Source organism: Zootoca vivipara, chromosome 15, assembly GCF_963506605.1.
Source record: "Zootoca vivipara chromosome 15, rZooViv1.1, whole genome shotgun sequence".
NCBI classification, from domain to species: domain Eukaryota; kingdom Metazoa; phylum Chordata; class Lepidosauria; order Squamata; family Lacertidae; genus Zootoca; species Zootoca vivipara.
Window position 1 is genome coordinate 23,671,373 of NC_083290.1, and position 18,757 is coordinate 23,690,129.

The 18,757-nt window shown below is 44.9% G+C and overlaps 1 protein-coding gene across 1 annotated transcript in view; it reads right to left on the bottom strand.

Annotated features, from left to right (window-relative positions):
- GRIK4 (glutamate ionotropic receptor kainate type subunit 4) overlaps positions 1 to 18,757 on the bottom strand; it is a 444,259-nt gene that overhangs the window by 136,179 nt on the left and 289,323 nt on the right. Inside the window, exons 4-5 of the mRNA XM_035139827.2 lie at positions 11,808 to 11,905; positions 3,062 to 3,227 (exon numbers count right to left, since the gene is read on the bottom strand). Coding sequence (XP_034995718.1) covers positions 3,062 to 3,227; positions 11,808 to 11,905 — 264 coding nt within the window. The remainder of the gene's footprint in view (positions 1 to 3,061; positions 3,228 to 11,807; positions 11,906 to 18,757) is intronic.

Below are 18,757 nucleotides of genomic sequence, written 5' to 3' on the forward strand. Positions count from 1 at the left end.
AAATCATCAACTCCATCTTGCCCACATTAGAGAAGGGCGGCCGGGGGGTGGGGAGAGAATGGAGTCTGTCCCTGTCTCAGCTGAGTTCTCATTGCATACAGAGGCATCTTCATTCAGTGCTGAATATCCACTTCTCCTTCAGAGAAAGAAAGATTTGAGAAAAGGAAAGAGGAAGCTGATCTGCAGCTCTTTCTCCCTTGTGCCTTAGAAGATGGGGCATCCCCATGGCTGCCCATGACCAAGGCTTGCAGGGCAACCCCACAGTTTTATCCTTAAAGGGTCATTTCCCTCTTCCACACCACTGCATCCCAGTCAGCAACCGGTTCATCCAATCGCACCCGATTAAAGCAATTGAACCTGACTCAATGGACGGCTGGGTGCCATGCTATTTTAAAAGCGATTTGGTTCCTGAGCCTTTTCTATCCTGTTAAATGAAGAATCAAATTAACCAGGGACAGAACAGTGGCAGGCATCTGTGTATACCACTTGCATTCTACATCCTTCCACAGGTGCAGCACCTGTGGGTTAGCACATAAGTGCATGTATGCAGAGAATAAATTTATACACACAGCTATCAACTTGCAGAGTGTGTATAAATTCATTCCACTTTCAATGCCGTCTGTGCCTGCAAAATTTTGGGGGCAATGGCACGACTTCATCCCCTCTTGTGACAAATTGAAGCACTTTTAAAATGTTTATTCCTACCCGGCTGGCAAAGAGTTAACCCACCTCCAGCCTGACTGACATAGAATTCTGATGGGGGCGGGACTGTGCCCGGTTCAAAAGGAGGGAGTGTTGGTTTGGTCAGTTAGGAGGGAGAGGGAGGAGGGTGTGGTGTCTTGTATGAAGAAAGTGGAGAGGCTAGGAAAACTTAAAGTTAAATGTTTGACTGAGTTTTTTCTTGTACAACTGGAACAAGGCAAATAAATACATGACACGTTAAAGAAACACTTATGCTTTTAAAACAATAAAACTTCATCTCTGTTTTGCCAAAAAGGTTCGTCCTTATTTGTCCAGTGAGGTACCAGGACTCACAGCCGTGGTGGCTCAAGAGAGGGCAAAACTCACCTCAGGCAGGGAGGTGGCAGTTTGTGTCCTGGAGTTACACGGAGGAGGCTTTGTAGGGTAACCTGAGGCGCCAAGAAGTTGCCAGAGTGAAAAGGGCAAACTTTTACAGTGGGGAATCCAACTGAGGGAGACCCTTTACTGTAGGCAAGAGGTTATTCCGTGGGACAGCCTAGAGTTTCTTAAGGTACCAGGCCACGTACGCTGGGAGGCTCTCCTTACTAAGAAACCCACTAGTAAAAGGGGTTTATTTTTGAGGCGGCAGGAGAAGAGGGTGGATGTTTTCCCCTCTGGATTCCTGTGTCGCAGTGATAGTAAGAGAGAGTGGGACACCTGGTCGTCACACCTCTCCTGTAGCTTCCTGCTGAAATCCTGTACTTTTTTTATATACCACAAATGTTCTGGTTTATTTTCTCACACCATAGCCCCTCCAGACAGCAATAGTGTGGTAGCATTGGGAAGAATTCCAGAAGCAACTAAAGAAGAATAAATTTGCCAGTAATCCAGTATCGTTGGGTCAAGAATTTGGCCACATTCACACCATACATTTAAAGCTCTATAAGCAGACATGACTCCCCTGGGAAGTGTAGTTTGTTAAGGGTGCTGAGAATTGTTAGGTAAAGGTAAAGGGACCCCTGACCATTAGGTCCAGTCGTGACCGACTCTGGGGTTGCGGCGCTCATCTCACGTTATTGGCCGAGGGAGCTGGCGTACAGCTTCCAGGTCATGTGGCCAGCATGGCAAAGCCTCTTCTGGCGAACCAGAGCAGCACACGGAAACGCCGTTTACCTTCCTGCTGGAGGTAATTTATCTACTATTTACCTATTTATCTACTTGCACTTTGACATGCTTTCAAACTGCTAGGTTGGCAGGAGCTGGGAGTGAGCAATGGGAGCTCACCCCGTCGCAGGGATTCGAACCGCCAACCTTCTGATCGGCAAGCCATAGGCTCTGTGGTTTAACCCACAGCGCCACCTGAGTCCCATGAAGAGAATAATAAATTTGCCAGTAATCCAGTACCGTTGGGTCAATAATTTGGCCACATTCACACCATACATTTAAAGTTCTATAAGCAGACATGACTCCCCACCCCCAAGAAGTGGGAAGTGTAGTTTGTTAAGGGTGCTGAGAATTGTTAGGACACCCTTATTTCTCTCCCAGAACTACAATTTCCAGAGCAGTTTAACAAGCGATCCCTCTCTACAGGGAACAATGGGAATTGTAGTCCTGGGGGGAGTATGAGGGAGGCTGCCAACAAGGTGTAGCCCCCGAAACAAACTACAGGTCCCATAATGATTTGGAGGAAGTCATGACTGTTTAAAGTGGTATCATAGGGCTTTAGATATAGTGTGTGAATTTGGCTGTATTTGCAGAATGCACTCACAATAATACATTAGTCTAGAGGGGCCAGGAATGTATCAGGAAAACACATGTAGGAAGACATGCACGTACACTATTATTCATTTTCAGAAGGTTGCAGATATCGGGTGGTAAGTAGAAGGGAACGGGCAAGTAAAACTCTATTGTTCCACTTTGGTTATGGTATGAAGAGCCCTATATACTTTGCACAAGAGACAAAATGAAAGGCAAGGAAATCTGAATTCTGCATCAAAATGTATGTACTCTGAAATTATGAGAATCAATTCAGTGTAGGTTTGTTCACAATAAGAAGTCCCTTGAACGCAAGCCAGCTTCCATGATATGGCTTTGCTTCCCTCTTCTCCCACCACCTGCCCTTGCCAGAAAGGTGTGTGCCGGCTCTATCTTTAGGTGCAGTGAAGTGGCTTCCTCGGGTCACTGATTCTGAGAGTTACAAAAGAGGAGCAAACGATTAGTTGTTTAATCGATTGCACTTTTTGGCTGCCAGGCATGAGATGAGGGGTTTGTGGGATTTTCTGTCTCCGGTCTCAACCATTGCTGTCTTGACAATTTGTACAAATTGGAATGCCACAGGGTGGGTGCTCGGCTCCGTGGGCAGCCTTCCAAAGCAACTTACATTCAGCTTTGGCACAGATGAGGCAGGCAGTGGTGCAGTTAAAGAAATTCAGGATCCCAGCAACAGCCACGCTGATGTCAGTGTTGCTGGGATGGAGGTTCAAAGTCGTGAATCTCTGGAACTGGAGCTTGAGAAATTCCTCGGGGGCAACCTTGAAATGGGGGACCTGAAATGGGGAGAGAAAGGAACATGTGTATATAAATCATTTGGGGAATACGCACAACGGTGGAGGCTGGTGCATTGGGGTGAATGGGGCCTCATCCTGCCACCTCCCTGGCTGCCTTTTTCTTATACTTACAGCTAGTCATAAAAAGATCAATAGCTAACAGGACCAGTGATCAGGAATGATGGGAATTGTAGTCTCAAAACATATGGAGGGCCGAGTTTGCCTATGCCTGCTGTATAACCATGATTTGGCCACCCACCTGGCTACCCAGTCCAGGGGGCGGCACTGTCTGTTGGGCTCCTCCTTTTTTTTTTTTAAGTAATTTTTATTTGCAGGGTTTTTTTTAAATACAGTTCAAAATGAATAAGGAAAAATTAAAAGGAAAAAATAAAGAAAACAAAAGCACAGCCAAACAAGGACACAACATAAGACACCTAAGGACTTTCCTCCCTCTCCTTCTCTCGTGACCTTTCTTTTCCCTCTCTTCTGCTTATTCTAAGTTACCAACTTCTATTAATTTTCTCTTACTTCCTCTTATACTGCTGAATTTGTTCAAGTCCTGCTAATCTGTTCACTTGTTTATACGGATTTTTAAAATACTCTACAAACATTTTCCAATCCTTTTTTATATTTTTGATTGTCTTGTTCTCTTATCTTACTAATCAGACCTGCTAGCTTTGCATATTACAACAACTTAAAGTGCCGTTCCTCTTTGGTCGGTACTACTTCTGTTTTCCATTTTTGTGGAAGAAGTCCACAAAATATATATTTCTGTTGTTACTATTGCCAGAAGGAAAGCTTCTGGTTTCCCGGGAGATGTTCTCTTAAGGTTTTTTTTTTGGGGGGGGGGGGTTCATTATAGATCATTTCCTAGAATTTCTTAATTACTTTACACAACCAGGTCCTCCTCCTCCTTAGTCCCAGTGTTTCCCCTTGCAGAACTCAGCTGGGAGGAGGTTGGGAACACAACTAGAATTAGTTGGCTCTGCCTGCCATTGGCTCTGGCTCTGCCTACTGTTACCCGCCTTGCCTTCCCAACAGGCCCCAGCCAAGACTGATTTAAATCACTTCACTTCCCCAGACATAAATTACATACGTTTTCTCAACTGCCCACCTTTAGATAAGCGTGTAGACAAGGCATAATGTGTTGGAGTGGTTGATCTAAAAATTGCAGGACTTCCTCATTGCAGGATTTTCTGTGATTGGTTGCAAAACTCTCAGAACTGCACCCCCATTATCAGTCTCTAAGAATGATTAAATGCAATGCAGCCAGTCATTTGAGTCTGCACTCCTGTTGCATTTGTAGAAACAAATCTGCTACCATGAGACACTTTCTCCAGAGGGACCACAGCCATGAGTCCTAATAATAGCTCATTTGCCATTAATAAATCAAAGTAGAGAAAGGGGAGTTTGGCAGCCTCCCAGGGAAACTCAGTGACACCAGGCTCTGAGCAAGGGGAACTGAGCGGTTTCTTCAAAGCATTACTTCCTATACTCATCTTGGGGACCTGATGTCAGGGGACCACCTCAGGTAGGGAAGATCCAAGAGGATGATATGGTTCAGAGCGCTTGTGAGATGCAAGGGGAAAACAGAGAAATGTGCTTCTCTCTCTCTCTCTCTCTCTCTCTCTCTCTCTCTCTCTCTCTCTCTCTCTCTCTCTCTCTCTCTCTTTTGCAAAGCAAATGATTTGGAAGAAGCATAAAACGAGGCAAAGGGAAACATCTGGTTATGCCACATTAGGGGAAATGTCAAGTCCTCTTTGCTTCCATTACCAGGGCTTCCGGAAGCTATTGCCCCGTGCCTGCAATCACATACCTCTTGGGGGAAGGCTGTTAACCAGCTGCGGTGGCTGCTTTATTGGAGGCATAAGCAGTTTGGTCGGTAATAGAAAAGTTAAAGAGCAATAAGCTGCTATCCGCCTCGATTTCACTCCACGGCCCTTAGCCCGGGGTTGATTAAGAGGGAGAAAGGCAGGCTGTGTGCCTCCAGGCAGCTTCTCTTAACTAAAGCAGATGGGGCGCCCACAGGATGAGGATGGGCTTGTTGATCATTCAGCAGTGCCAGATGGAATCCGAGCCTCACAGCCCAACACCGTCTACTGGATGGAGGGATTGGTATGGAGGGAAAGACTCGGGATCAAACTCTTGGCTCAGCTGGGGAACCTTGGATGACCTTGGGCTGTTCTTTCTACACATCTCTCTGCTTCAGCTTTGAACCTTTACGGCAACTCTCCTCTCTTCTGCTTTGTTGATATATGAGTGTAGGACATTGCTTTACACTTGGGCCATCTGCTTCAGTATTGTCTACACAGACTATCAGAAGCTCTCCAGGGTTTCCGGCAGTACCTAGAAATGCCAAGGATTGAACCTGGAGTCTTCTGCATGCAGAACAGATGCTCTGCGGCCGAGCTTTAGCCCTCTCCCTATGGATATGGAACATTAATAGGTGCCGCTCTTGTTCCAGAAATATTTCTGCAAGGTGTGCAGTCCACAATATGTGTGTGTTACACAAGCAGAGAAAGGGAAAAGAAATTGTAAACAGGTCAACTGGTCATCAAATGTAAAATGTACATTCTGCAAAAATTCTGCTGAAGCTTTATATATATAAACCAAGCAGAGTGGTCATTCATAGCAGCAGTTTTGTGTGAAATCCACAATCAACCTAGATTTGCTCTGCTATTTAACACTTATATATACATGGATGGGGAAACCTTGTCGCTATTCAACCCAAACAGGTGCAACCCATCTTCTTGATAGGAAGTTTGTTTTTGTATTTTTAAGTGGGATGAAGCCCTGCATCCCCTACCCATGTGCAAATATGTCAATTTCTTGAGATTCTCTCTCTCCCGCCCCCCAATAATGCACAGCAGAAAAATGCAGGGCAACAACGCTATTGGGGAGCAGTCAAACCAATAATTTTCAGCTGGGTGTCGGCATAGCTGCCAAGTTATCCCTTTTTTTTAAGGGATTTTCCCTTATGCTGAATAGGCTTCCTCGCGAGAAAAGGGAAAACTTGGCAGCTGTGGGTGTCGGACAGGTTTGCTGCCTTCCCACCTTAACCCTCTTCCACTCCTGACTCCTTGAGGCCATTCTGCCTCCATCTCAGGTAGGGGCCTTTCCCAGCTTCAGCACATTGCGACACACTGTCTCCTGCCAGGCATCTCTGGGTCCTAGAACCTGAACTATTCTGCTCATTCCTCTTTGACGCATCCCTGCCCTCTGCCCCGCACTGGGAGAGAATTCTCTGGCACTAGAAGCAGGGATCTTTCCCTGTGAAATGCTGCCCTCCACTTATGGAAGAAAGTCTCCAGCCATGCAACCTTGTGGCTGGCGCAGGTCAGTAGGGCACCACCCCAGGGATGAATCATTTTGTGTGTGGGATCAGGGGCACAGAAACATGGTGCCCAAACTCCCCAATCTGAGCTGCACCTAGATATACCCACTTTACTTTGACAGAAATGGTGTGGGCATGTCCACACTTTTGCTTGACCTGCATTTTGATTGTATTGTGTATCAATTAATTCCCATGGGTCAAAGAGCTTTTATTGTCGCTCCGCAGTTGTGCCTTGCAATACTCCAATCTCACCTGCTGAATTGGATCTCACAAGATGTGCGGAAATTCCGAGGAGGGATTTTGCTTCAAGTCAGGGTGTAAGATCAGATTTTTGCAAGGCATGGCTGTGGAAAAAGGAGAAAAGCTCTCGGGCCTGGGGGAATTAATTGGTACACAATACAATCAAAATATGTGGCAAGGGAAAGTGGATGAGCCCTGATCATGCTTGAAGAAATGAAAAATGGCCAAGATCAATGGACTGAGATGAAGTAAATGAGGATGAATATAAAGAGGAGTTCCTAATGGCAGCGTTTTGACACTGAAGAATGTTCTCAATCTGAACTGGGGCAAGCCAGCAAACACACAGTGTGCAACAGAAATAGATACAGGCAGAGAAAGAAGAGACAAAGCACTGGTGAGTGAGCAGCAGGGATGGCCCTTTTCTAGCATTTTGGCAACAGGTGGGAGGGCAGCCAAGTGACAATGGGGAATGCAGGTTGTCTGGGCGGAACAGGCTGCCCACAGTGGTTGTTCAGAGCAGCAGAATCATCACACCAGCCTTTGAATGAGAAGCATCTCCATGATTTATCTAATGTCACCTGCGGAGGATTATTTGGGCTATTTTGCTATATGGTACCGCAGAAGTTCTACGTGGAAAGGGAATGGCTTTGTTCTCAGCTCTGTTGGGTTAAAGTATATCTACAGTAATCTGGGACGCAGTTGAGGGGAGGGGAAAGCTGTCCTAAGCTGCCAGAAGCTCAGCATCCAGAGAAAGGGAAGTTGGAAGGGGATCATGACATTGTCACAGTGTGTCAAGGGGGGCATTGCCCCAGGACCAGAGCACAATCGGGGGGGGGGAACCAGGTGCTCCCGCAGAGATTCCCATCATGCCTTGCCTGGCTCCAGCAGAGCACCCTCTGCACCTACCCCTGCCCAGTGCGTGAGCACCCACCCACCAGCGTGGGCAGTGGGAGTTTGGCAAACACGCTCCACCCTGCCGGCTGCCCCGGGTTCCAGCAAAACACGCTATGCCCTTGTATGTCTCTGCTCAGAGACAAAAGTGCACCCACTACAGTTGCCAACAAGGGAGTGTTTCTTGCCCTTCTAAGCTTTCGTTTCATGGTGTTTCCTCAAAACCAACTATCCATAGATGCATATAATTTACCAGGGATTATAAACTGCCAGGTATGTAGCAGAGCATAATCATAAGAAATACACATATAATGAAACAGAGAAGGAACAAAGCACTACAGTTTTGAAGACTTCAGAGATGCTATCAAAGATTTCAGCAAAGACACAAAGAAAACCATTAAACATTTAAACCTTAATGTATTTCTAATTCCAACACCTTTTTTTAAAAAAACCAACTCTCTCACTCAAATAAATTGCTATGAAACCTTTCACATCAACCATTTAGGAAGCATTGAGGATATTTGCCCCTCTGTCCTATCAAAGTCTAGATTTTTTTTCTTTTCAAATGGCCTTCTTGAGAGAGACGGCAAATTGACGTAATCCCATGGTCTCAATGGAACTGAAAATCAGCTTCCTTTGCAGTGGGTGCCAAATTCTTTCAAAGCTCCAAGCTACAGACTGATCTCACAAGTTCTGACCTTCTGAAAGTCCCTTTATTGAACCAAAGATATGGCAGATTCTGCAAATTTGCTGCTGTGCTGTTGGAAATGGATTAGGAAACATGGTTCTGGGTCATCAGACCATTGGACCTTCTAACCCAGAAGTGCCAACTCGGGCCCCAGGAAGTGACTCTCCAAAGTTCTTAGCTACTACCTGAGACCCTTTAACTGAAGGTGTCAGAGACTGAACCAGGAAAGTACACTGCCACTAACCAATGTTCCATCTCAAAATTTGCTCTGTGGGACATGATTGGTGCAACGTTTCAAGAACAGAGAACTATATGACCTCCAAATATGGTTGACAACTGTCATTTCTTCCCTTGCTTCTTTATAGGCCCATTATAATGAGAGACATTTTTCTAGTCTCTAATAAGGGCACCAAAAGGTGATACAGGTGCAGATGCTTCTGGGTAAGGATAACATGGAGCATAGGTAGAAGCATGGGCAGCCAACCCATGAGGAAAGGTGAGGTGGCTTCCTCAGGTGGCAAGGTCCATAGGGGCAGTAGATCCAGATGTATATATTTATCCCTGCACCCTTTTTCCTGGTGCAGATCTTTCTTCCCTGATGTGTGTGGGTGCCATTTTGTGGTTCACCTCTGGTGCCAACATGTCTTGGGCTGACCCTGGTGAAAGGAAACCTAGGATGTTTTTTTGAAAATAGACACTGAAGCAGATATGAATTTTAACAAAGTGACTTGAAAGAAAATTTCCCAGTAAGCAGAACATGTTTTCTGGTCACCCTCGTGAAGGTGGGATGCAGGCTTTGTGTTAGCCCACCCCCCACCCACGCTGCCCACCTATTCCTTTCCAAATACAGCTCAAAGTGTTTTTAATCCAGGCATCCCCAAACTGCGGCCCTCCAGATGTTTTGGCCTACAACTCCCATGATCCCTAGCTAACAGGTCCAGTGGTTGGGGAAGATGGGAATTGTAGTCCAAAACATCTGCAGGGCCGAAGTTTGGGGGTGCCTGTTTTAATCTATAAAGCCCTGAACACCCAAAGGACGACTTTCATTCACATACCCCTGCCTGAGAATAGAGATCTTCCACAAGGCACCCACCTTGCTGTCCTCTCAGGTATTTGTAGGGTTGCCAAACATGGCAGCACCTTTTCTGTATTGACCCCTGGGCTTCTGGCACTCCCACCCCCAGGAAATTTGTATGACCCCCTCACTGCTTTTAAAGGTTTTTTTATTTAAAAAACCAGGCTTTTGAGCTCTCCTAGGTATTTTGGATGCCATGCTGCTATCATTTTATATGGGCTCTTTTTAATTTATTCAGTTCTGATTGTCTTAGGGAGGAAGGGTGAGACAAAAATGATTTTATTTAATTATTGGTATTTATGGCACCGTACATCCCATCCATTTATAAAGAACATGGCTTCCCTCAAAGAATCCTGGGAACTGTAACTCTGTGGGATTAAACTACATTCCCCAAGATTCTCTGGGGGATACCATGGTCTGGGCACAACCACAATAAAAGACAGCAACTTGTTTTATAGATGCACGGAAGCCAGAAAATGAATTCTGTGGCCATGTTTTGTACTTTTTACATCTACACTGCACTTCCTGGAGGCTAGTCAGAACAGCATTCAATACACAACTTTAAAACTTTGGAGAAAGGCTGGGCTACAGAAAGATCTCACACTTCCTGACTCATGCAACTTGAAGGCAGCGAATTACTGCAATTTATTTGCGAATGCCTCCTATTGACTTGTTGACTTTCCATCACTGCCAAAGCCTTGTGGCGAGGGACACGTTTCAGAGTCCACTAAATGGCAGAGAGATGCGACTAGGAGTTAAGCGGCTGAATTATGAGAGCTCCGTTTTGTTCCCTGGGAATGGGGATTGGTCAGCACAGGAAGCATGGGGCTTATCCGACATTAAATCAGGTGCACCGGTTGGAAACCTACCATGAGGATTTTGTATTAGATGTAAGACTCCAAAAAAGAAGAAGAATGGAGTACTGAGGATGGAAGGAGGGGGAGGTGTAGTCTAACATGATTGCCAGGAGATCAGACATGGATTTTTTCCCTGTCATGCACTGGTGCTCAGCTTTTTGTGAACTTTTCCACCAGTGACAAAAAAAACCCCTACCCTCCCCTTCAAGGCCATCTTTGGACAATCACGTCAAAAAGGGGGGTGAATATGTGTTAATCTGCAAAGCCAATTTGGAGTGAAGAATCAGAATGGGTCAGTTCTGCCTAGTACAGTGGTACCTCGGGTTAAGAACTTAATTTGTTCTGGAGATCCGTTCTTAACCTGAAACTGTTCTTAACCTGAAGCACCACTTTAGCTAATGGGGCCTCCTGCTGTTGCCGCGCCGCTGCCACACAATTTCTGTTCCCATCCTGAAGCATAGTTCTTAACCAGAGGTACTATTTCTGAGTTAGCGGAGTCTGTAACCTGAAGCATCTGTAACCTGAAGCATCTGTAACCCAAGGTACCACTGTACTGTGCAAATTGACTGGCAGTGGCTTTCCAAGTTTTCAGGCAGAGAGGTCCCCCCCTCCCTCCCTGGCTACCTGACCCTTCAGAGCAGCGTCCTTCTACCTTGGGTCCCCAGGTGGCCTAGCCAAATGTCAGGGATCTTAGAATTTGTAGCCCGACAGCACCTAGGGACCCAGGGTTAAAGAATGGTGCTTGAGAGGGAGTGCTGTAGATTACTGTAGATAACAAATATTGATCCTGAGAACTCCTGCATGCGAAATAAGTGTGCTACCACTGAGCTGTGACCCGTCCCTTAATCTCCAGATGCTTGGCTGCATATACCATGTTTCTCCGAAAATAAGCCGTAGCAGGATTTTATAGCATTCAAGGAATATAAGCCATACCCCAAAAATAAGACATAGTACAGTGGAACCTCAGTTTACGAACACCTCGGTTTATGAATTTTCGGTTTATGAACGCAGCGGACCCATCTGGAACGGATTAATTCACTTTCCATTACTTTCAATGGGAAAGTTCGCTTCAGTTTATGAACACTTCAGTTCATGAACAGACTTCCGGAACCAATTACACCCATGCTTCGGGTTAATCCGTACGCTTCAGGTTGAGTACTCCACGGACCCGTCTGGAACGGATTAATCCACTTTCCATTACTTTCAATGGGAAAGTTCGCTTCAGTTTATGAACGCTTCAGTTTATGAACAGACTTCCAGAACCATTTGTGTTCATAAACTGAGGTACCACTGTAATAGGCGCAGCCAGCTGCGGCAGGAGGAGGAGGAGGAGGAAAAAAAATAAGACATCCCCTGAAAATAAGCCATAGTGTTTTGTTTTGTTTTTTGAGGAAAAATAAATATAAGACGGTGTCTTATTTTCAGAGAACACGGTAGACACTGCAAACTTCTGTCCATAGGCTGCAGTGCTGAGAGCAAGATTCACACCACTCACCTCTTTCTCCCCGCAGATATTGCTGATGATGGAGCTGGAAGCAGGACTTGAAGATGGCCCCAGAACTCCAACCACCCCTTTGGGAAGGATCTGGCACACTGGGGAAAGTCAGCCAGCAGGCGAGAAAGAGAGAGAGAGAGAGAGAGAGAGAGAGTTACTGGTAACCTCAAGTAAACAAAGCAGGTCAGACTGCAGGCCATTGGCCCGAGGACATCTAGTGAGATTCATGGCTGAATAGCAATCTGAACCTGGCTCTCCCTGTTCCAACATCACTATGCCCCATGGATGCTTGTTTTGTTGAGCTATTTTGAGCACATTCAGGAAAGGTGTTTCTCTATGAGGGAGCATTCGCAGATGCAAACGCCTTCCCCATCTGCAGCCCTGTGATAAGTGAAAAGAAAGATAAACTGTGATGAAAAGGACAATGTGAGCAGACTGTAGCAAAATGGGCATCCAGATGCAGCTAACATAGTTTTCAACGATGGTGGAATGTTGTCCCTAATGAGGCTCACCCTTGTTACATATCTTTAGGCCCCAGGCTTTTTGCATGGATGGATGTTCTCTCTCTCTCTCTCTCTCTCTCTCTCTCTCTCTCTCTCTCTCTCACACACACACACACACACACACACACACACATTGTCTGTTACACTTTTGTAATGGTGTTTTTAATGTATGTATTTGTTTTTTGCTTAAGATACGGTGAATCACAAATTTAGTGCTATTTCCCCCCTAACAAACATGTATTTATGTTCAGTTTTGACCAATGTACACAATTTTACAGGCAATTTCCCCCAACAAATGCAGTTTTGTAAACACTGCTTGGTTGGAGCACTGCATTGCAAAATTCAGATAAGTGCCATTTTTTGAAGGATAGCTGTGATTTGGTTCACATTTTGTTTTGGAAGGTGTGGATTTGATAGATTCAGCTTTTAAATGAAATTTCTCCTCCATCCCTCCTCCTCAACCTCTTTGCCTGCTGTAACAATTTAATTAAGTGAAACTACTGGGCATCATAGTACTTCTCTACCGATTGCTCATAATTGTCCACATCTCTTCAAGTGGGAACAAAGCCAAATTGAAAACAAAAGTAATGAAGTCAGAATAGTTTATACAGGGACCTGGCAGCCTCTGTGTTATTTCAAATCTTTCTAGGAAAAAAAAAACACAACCACACTTATTGCATTCTCAGCATGCATATTGAGAAATCCTTGAAGAAAAGACTACGGTTCTGCGCTGTCAAGAGACCTGGACATTATCATAATGGTTACTTTCAGCCTTTTTATTATATTTAAAAAACCATGAATGCATAATGTAGTGGCTTGAGGATGGTACAGAGAGCCAAGACTCCAGAGAGTTACTCTCAATTTTCCCTATTAAGACATCCGGCCTTCTCTGCCCTTTCTCATAATAGGGATGATGACATCTCTCTAACAGAGAAATCATAGGTGCTGCAGAGGTTTCAGACCAAACCCCTCCTTCGCAAGGACACAACTCCTGAGAGTATGAGGTGGTGCCTTCTTGAGAAGTCACCCAAGAGCTCCCACATCCTTTCCCTTCTCATTCCTTTCTCTCTGTGTATTATATCTCTAGAACAGAGCTTTTCAAATGGTGACATGGGAAACCCTACAAATTCCAGGGTTTCCTCAGGTATCTTTGCACCCTCTGCAAAAATATTTTGACACAATATCAGTGTTGTGTGCAGCACATGTTTAAAGATGGCGCCCCTTTGTTGACTGCTGCACTTTGAATTCAGGTGCCTCACAGGTATTTGTATCTTAACTTAATTGGTGTTGACCTTTAAAGCCCTAAACAGCCTTGGTCCTGAAGGAGCGTCTCCACCCCCATCATTCTGCCCGGACACTGAGATCCAGCGCCAAGGGCCTTCTGGCGGTTCCCTCACTGCGAGAAGCAAAGCTACAGGGAACCAGGCAGAGGGCCTTCTCGGTAGCAGCACCCGCCGTGTGGATGCTTCAATCAGATGTCAAGGAAATAAGCAGCTATCCTAATTTTATAAATAAGAAAATTCCTTCAGTAGCACCTTAAAGACCAACTAAGTTTATATTTTGGTATGAGCTTTCGTGTGCATGCACACTTCTTCAGATACACTAGAAACAGAAGTGTCAGACCCTATATATATACAGAGGGTGGTGGGTGGGAATGGGAGATGGGCTGATGGGAGTGGTAAACCTGTAGATGGGTGTTAATGGCTGCTGATGGCTGCAATTAGTCCTGGGCTGAGGTGCTAAAGAAAGCTTGATCATGCATAATGAGATAAGAATCCGATGTCTCTATTCATCCCAGGTGCTTCCATGGTTTTAAGCTTGGTAATGATTTCCAATTCAGCAACTTCCCTTTCCAGTCTGTTCCTGAAATTTCTCTGTAATAAAACAGCTGCTTTGAGATCTTGTATAGAATGTCCTGGGAGATTGAAGTGTTCTCCTACTGGTTTTTCAGTCTTCTGGTTCCTGATGTCAGATTTATGTCCATTTATCCTTTGGCGTAGGGTTTGGCCTGTTTGTCCAATATAGAGAGCTGAAGGGCACCGTTGGCATTTGATGGCATACACAATGTTAGAAGATGAGCAATTAAATAGTCCTGAGATGGTATGTTGGATGTTGTTGGGGCCAGTAATGATGTTGTCCGGGTGTATGTGGCAGCAAAGTTGGCATCTGGGTTTATTGCAGGCTCTGGTACCAGTGTCCATGTTAAGTCTGGTGGTTGTATTATTGTGGGTGAGGAGTTGTTTAAGATTGGGTGGCTGTCTGTAGGCAATGAAAGGTCTTCCTCCCAGAGCTTGAGAAAGGGAGCTGTCATTGTCCAGGAGAGGCTGTAGATCTCTGATGATGCGTTGTACTGTTTTAACTTGGGAGCTGTATGTGATGACTAGTGGTGTTCTGTTATTTTCTTTTTTGGGTCTGTCTTGCAGCAGGTTCTCCCTAGGTATCAGTCTGGCTCTGTTGATCTGTTGTTTAACTTCATCAGGTGGATATTTTAGTTCTAAAAAGGTTTGCTGTAGATCTCTTAGGTGAGATTCTCTGTCTGTAGAGTTGGAACAGATATGGTTGTAACGTAAGCTCATACCAAAATATAAACTTAGTTGGTCTTTAAGGTGCTACTGAAGGAATTTTCTTATTTTGCTTCGACTCAGACCAACACGGCTACCTACCTGTAACTAATTTTATAAGACATCTGAAGGCGTCCCTGTTTAGGGAAGCTTTTAATATTCAATGCTGTATTGTTTTAAAATTCAATTGGGAGCCACCCAGAGTGGCTGGGGAGACTCAGCCAGATGGGCGGGGTATAAATAATAATAATAATAATAATAATAATAATAATAATAATAATATATTATTATTATTATTATTATTATTATTATTAACAACTAAGCTTTAGATTCAATGCATACTCAAGGGCTTATAAAAACTCATAGGAAGACATGAGCTTTGCAAGCCCCTTTAGGCTTTCTAGGCACAGGTCTGAGCGTCTGTGTCCCCCCCCCCTAACCCCGCCCTATTCAATGGAAAAGCCAGTAACTTGTGTTTTTGAATGAAGGTATTAATATTATAATGTCAACATACCCATGACTAAACAAATAACGTTTCAGTCTCCCTTCCCTGGGGGGTTGTCGGTATGAATCCATGTTATGGGTCGTTGGACCACGATAAAGATTATTATAATATTATAATGTATTTCTGTTTTTAAAGCCCATTACCCTCTATAGAGGGTAATGGGGATTGCAGAAGAGCTTAAAGAAATCTGGGAGGGGGTGGGCTGTACTTCAGGCTGAGTCATGGGGCGTGTAGCTGTATTTGATTGACAGTCTGACCTTAATTAAGCCCAGTTACTTTCATTTCTAGCCCACTCTCAAATAGCCTTTGAATCTCCCGCCCGCCTGCCACTTTCTATAGGCCTTAGCCTGACATTGCTTTGCCTTTCCAGGGGTCGCCTGTATTCAGGGGCCCAGTAGGAATTTTGCCACTTGGCTGATTGGCTGTTGCCATTTGGTTTTTGCCTACTACTTAGCAAATTGTCACAACTTGTTAGGTTGGCCTTTAGGCTTTGGTTAATAAATTGGTTATAGGAGGGGCCTGGCTTTAAATTGCCTACCCCCCTATTTTGTTCCTCATAGAAGTATTCCGTTAAAGGAATCCTGGGGCTCAGGGACTCTAGTCACATTACCGCCAGGCGAGGATAATGGGCCATTACAGAGCTGAGCCTTGGGGAACATTCCAGGGTCGAGGGGAGAGTGTCTGTTGAACAGTACCTCCACTCCCTTGGGGTGTTTACTTGACTTACCTACCCATAGGTAAGTTGGAGCTGGTCCTGTCCCAAATGGGTCAGATGGAATTGGTCCTGACCCAAGCAGGGCAGATGGAATGGTCCTGACCCAACGTGGGTCAGATGGAAATGGTCCTGTCCCTTAGAGAGGACAGATGGATTAACCAAAGCCTAAGCCAACACTCAGAATAAAATTGTATTTCAAATAAAGTTGTGGCCAAAACAATGCCAAAAACCCAAACCTAAAATAATGTGTGAGTTGTGAGTTATTTAGGAGGGATTTCTGGGAGCTTCGTCATGCAAACATGCTGGGACCTCTGTGGAACAAGTGACTAACAAGTCTAATAAAGCATCATCATTCCCAAGATTCCTCCAACCAACCCAGCCCCCCAATCTCCCAACCTCTTTTCCAACACCGTACCCAACTTAAGTGGCAACACATCAAATGCAATAAGAAAGGGAACAAGGGCAATATGACCTCTTGCCATTTCTGCTGCCCCATAACGGCACACTATATGGAAATTAAAAAGTGGGAAAGTCTTGGGGACTCTGGCCAGATGATTTATGAACCTCAGACTGGCTTAAAAAATGAAAATGAACCAAGCTATTTCTACGGTCAATCAGAAGTGAGTCGGCCCATCTCTAATCTTACTCAGCCTTAGAATATGGCTCTATACAAAACTCTGGGTAGGCCTCTTAATCCAGACCTGCAAGAGGTCTTTTCATAGTTCAGTGGGAGAGGGGAGTATGCAAGCTAGGTTCTCCTTAAGGGGGCTGTGCGCAGCTGGCATTACCATAGCTGCCAAGTTATCCCTTATTTTAAGGGATTTCCCCTTATGCTGAATAGGCTTCCTCGCGAGAAAAGGGAAAACTTGGCAGCTATGGGCATTACTGCGCCTGAATATAACACTGTGTTGAAACCGCATGTGTTTTGGTGATGCCATCTTTATTGATCAACGGTTAGGGTCTGTGTTTGTGCATGTACATCTGTGATGGCACCAAAGGTGGCTGACTGCCAACCTCTGCAATCCGGAACAGAGGCGCTGCCTCACGCTGAATCAGACAATTGGCAGGTGGTCTCCAGGGTTTCAGGCAGGGGGTCTCATTTCACTCATACCTGAAGATGCTGGGGATTAATGGAACAATAGGACAATAGAACAATACCCCATCTCTTCCCCACCCTCTTTCTTTCTCCCTTCTCTTCCCCCAACCGTAAGATGTCCGTGACATTAGTGTATCATACTGAACATTAACAAACCGTGAAAAAGACTCTATGAATCGAAAGTGGAGATGCTATATGTACTTTCCCTTGTTTATTTTTGTAACACAAGATAAACTTCAATAAAAAACTACATTTTTTTAAAAAAAGATGCTGAGGATTGAAACTGGGACCTTCTGCATGCAAAACAGATGTTCTACCACTCAACTACGCCTTTTTCTCCACTTCTTATTATTCTGAAGAACACCAATGAAGCACTTGGTTCAGAGTCTACCTGACTATTATTGAAGAAATGTCCATTGCACTTGGTACAGATCTATGATTCTGTGATTTCTGCCACCAGGAAACAGGAGAAGAGCACTTTGAATTTCTTTCTCCATGGGTCTAACCTGACATGCAGAACCTTATTTCAAACCCATTTACCTCCCTGGCATTTCTATTATGCCCCCTTCCAAACTTATTTGGAAAACTTCCACACTTGCCTTCTTTCTTCTTTACAAAGCAGCTGCCTGGCAATTGTCCCCTGCCTTAAATCACTCTTTATAGATAAGAATATAAGCACTTTGCAGGAAGTACCTTCTATTCAAGAAGCCTTCATTGGTCCCTCACAAAAGCTGAGGGCTTCAATTATGCTTCAGAGTATCAAGCACTAAGAAGAAACAATCTGTGTGTGTGTGTAGGTATGTGTGTGTGTGTGTGTGTGTGTGTAGGTATGTGTGTGTGAAGGAGTCAAAAGTCCTCAGTGGGTGGGGATGGTGTTGTGGGGTGTTTTTTTTGTCACACATGTAAAGAGGGAAAGTTAGCTGAATGCTTTGTCACCCTTTGTCTCGCAGGTAGCTGAGGAGAAAAGATGCCAGGAGAAGGGGCTAAGTTGTCATAACAACAGAGCTCTAACAACCTCCACAGGAAAAACGAAAAAGAAAAGTGATTTTTTTTGGGGGGGTGGGGGGTGGGTGTTGAGAGAACAAACTTAGTATTTCAAGGTGAAAACGTCCAGTGGAATTAAGAGCTGGAGTGAAGTGAAGATGGCAATGGATTGGTCCATGTAGAACAGATGTTAGGAACCATGGGCTAGACTGAGCCCACCAAACCTCTAGACTGGAACCACCAAACCTCTAGGAACCATGGGCTAGACTGAGCCCACCAAACCTCTCCATGAGGCCCATGAGGCCATTTTCCCCAAAACATGGCCACCTGCCCATGATTCGATGTGACAGGATTCACTGCCCCTGCAGTAAGCTGGACTGAACTCTTGGTTTGGGTGCATGAGAGGCTTCCCTGAATCCTGCAGAAAGCTGGATTGAACCAAGTCATTCTCTCTCACTTGACACAACTTACAAAGGTTGGAAGGACCACCCACCTGTCATTATGATGCCAGAATACTAATTTCCCTCAGAAGTCGTGTTTTTAAACCCCATTGGAGGTTTTTAAGCAGCGGTTGGGTGGTCATTTG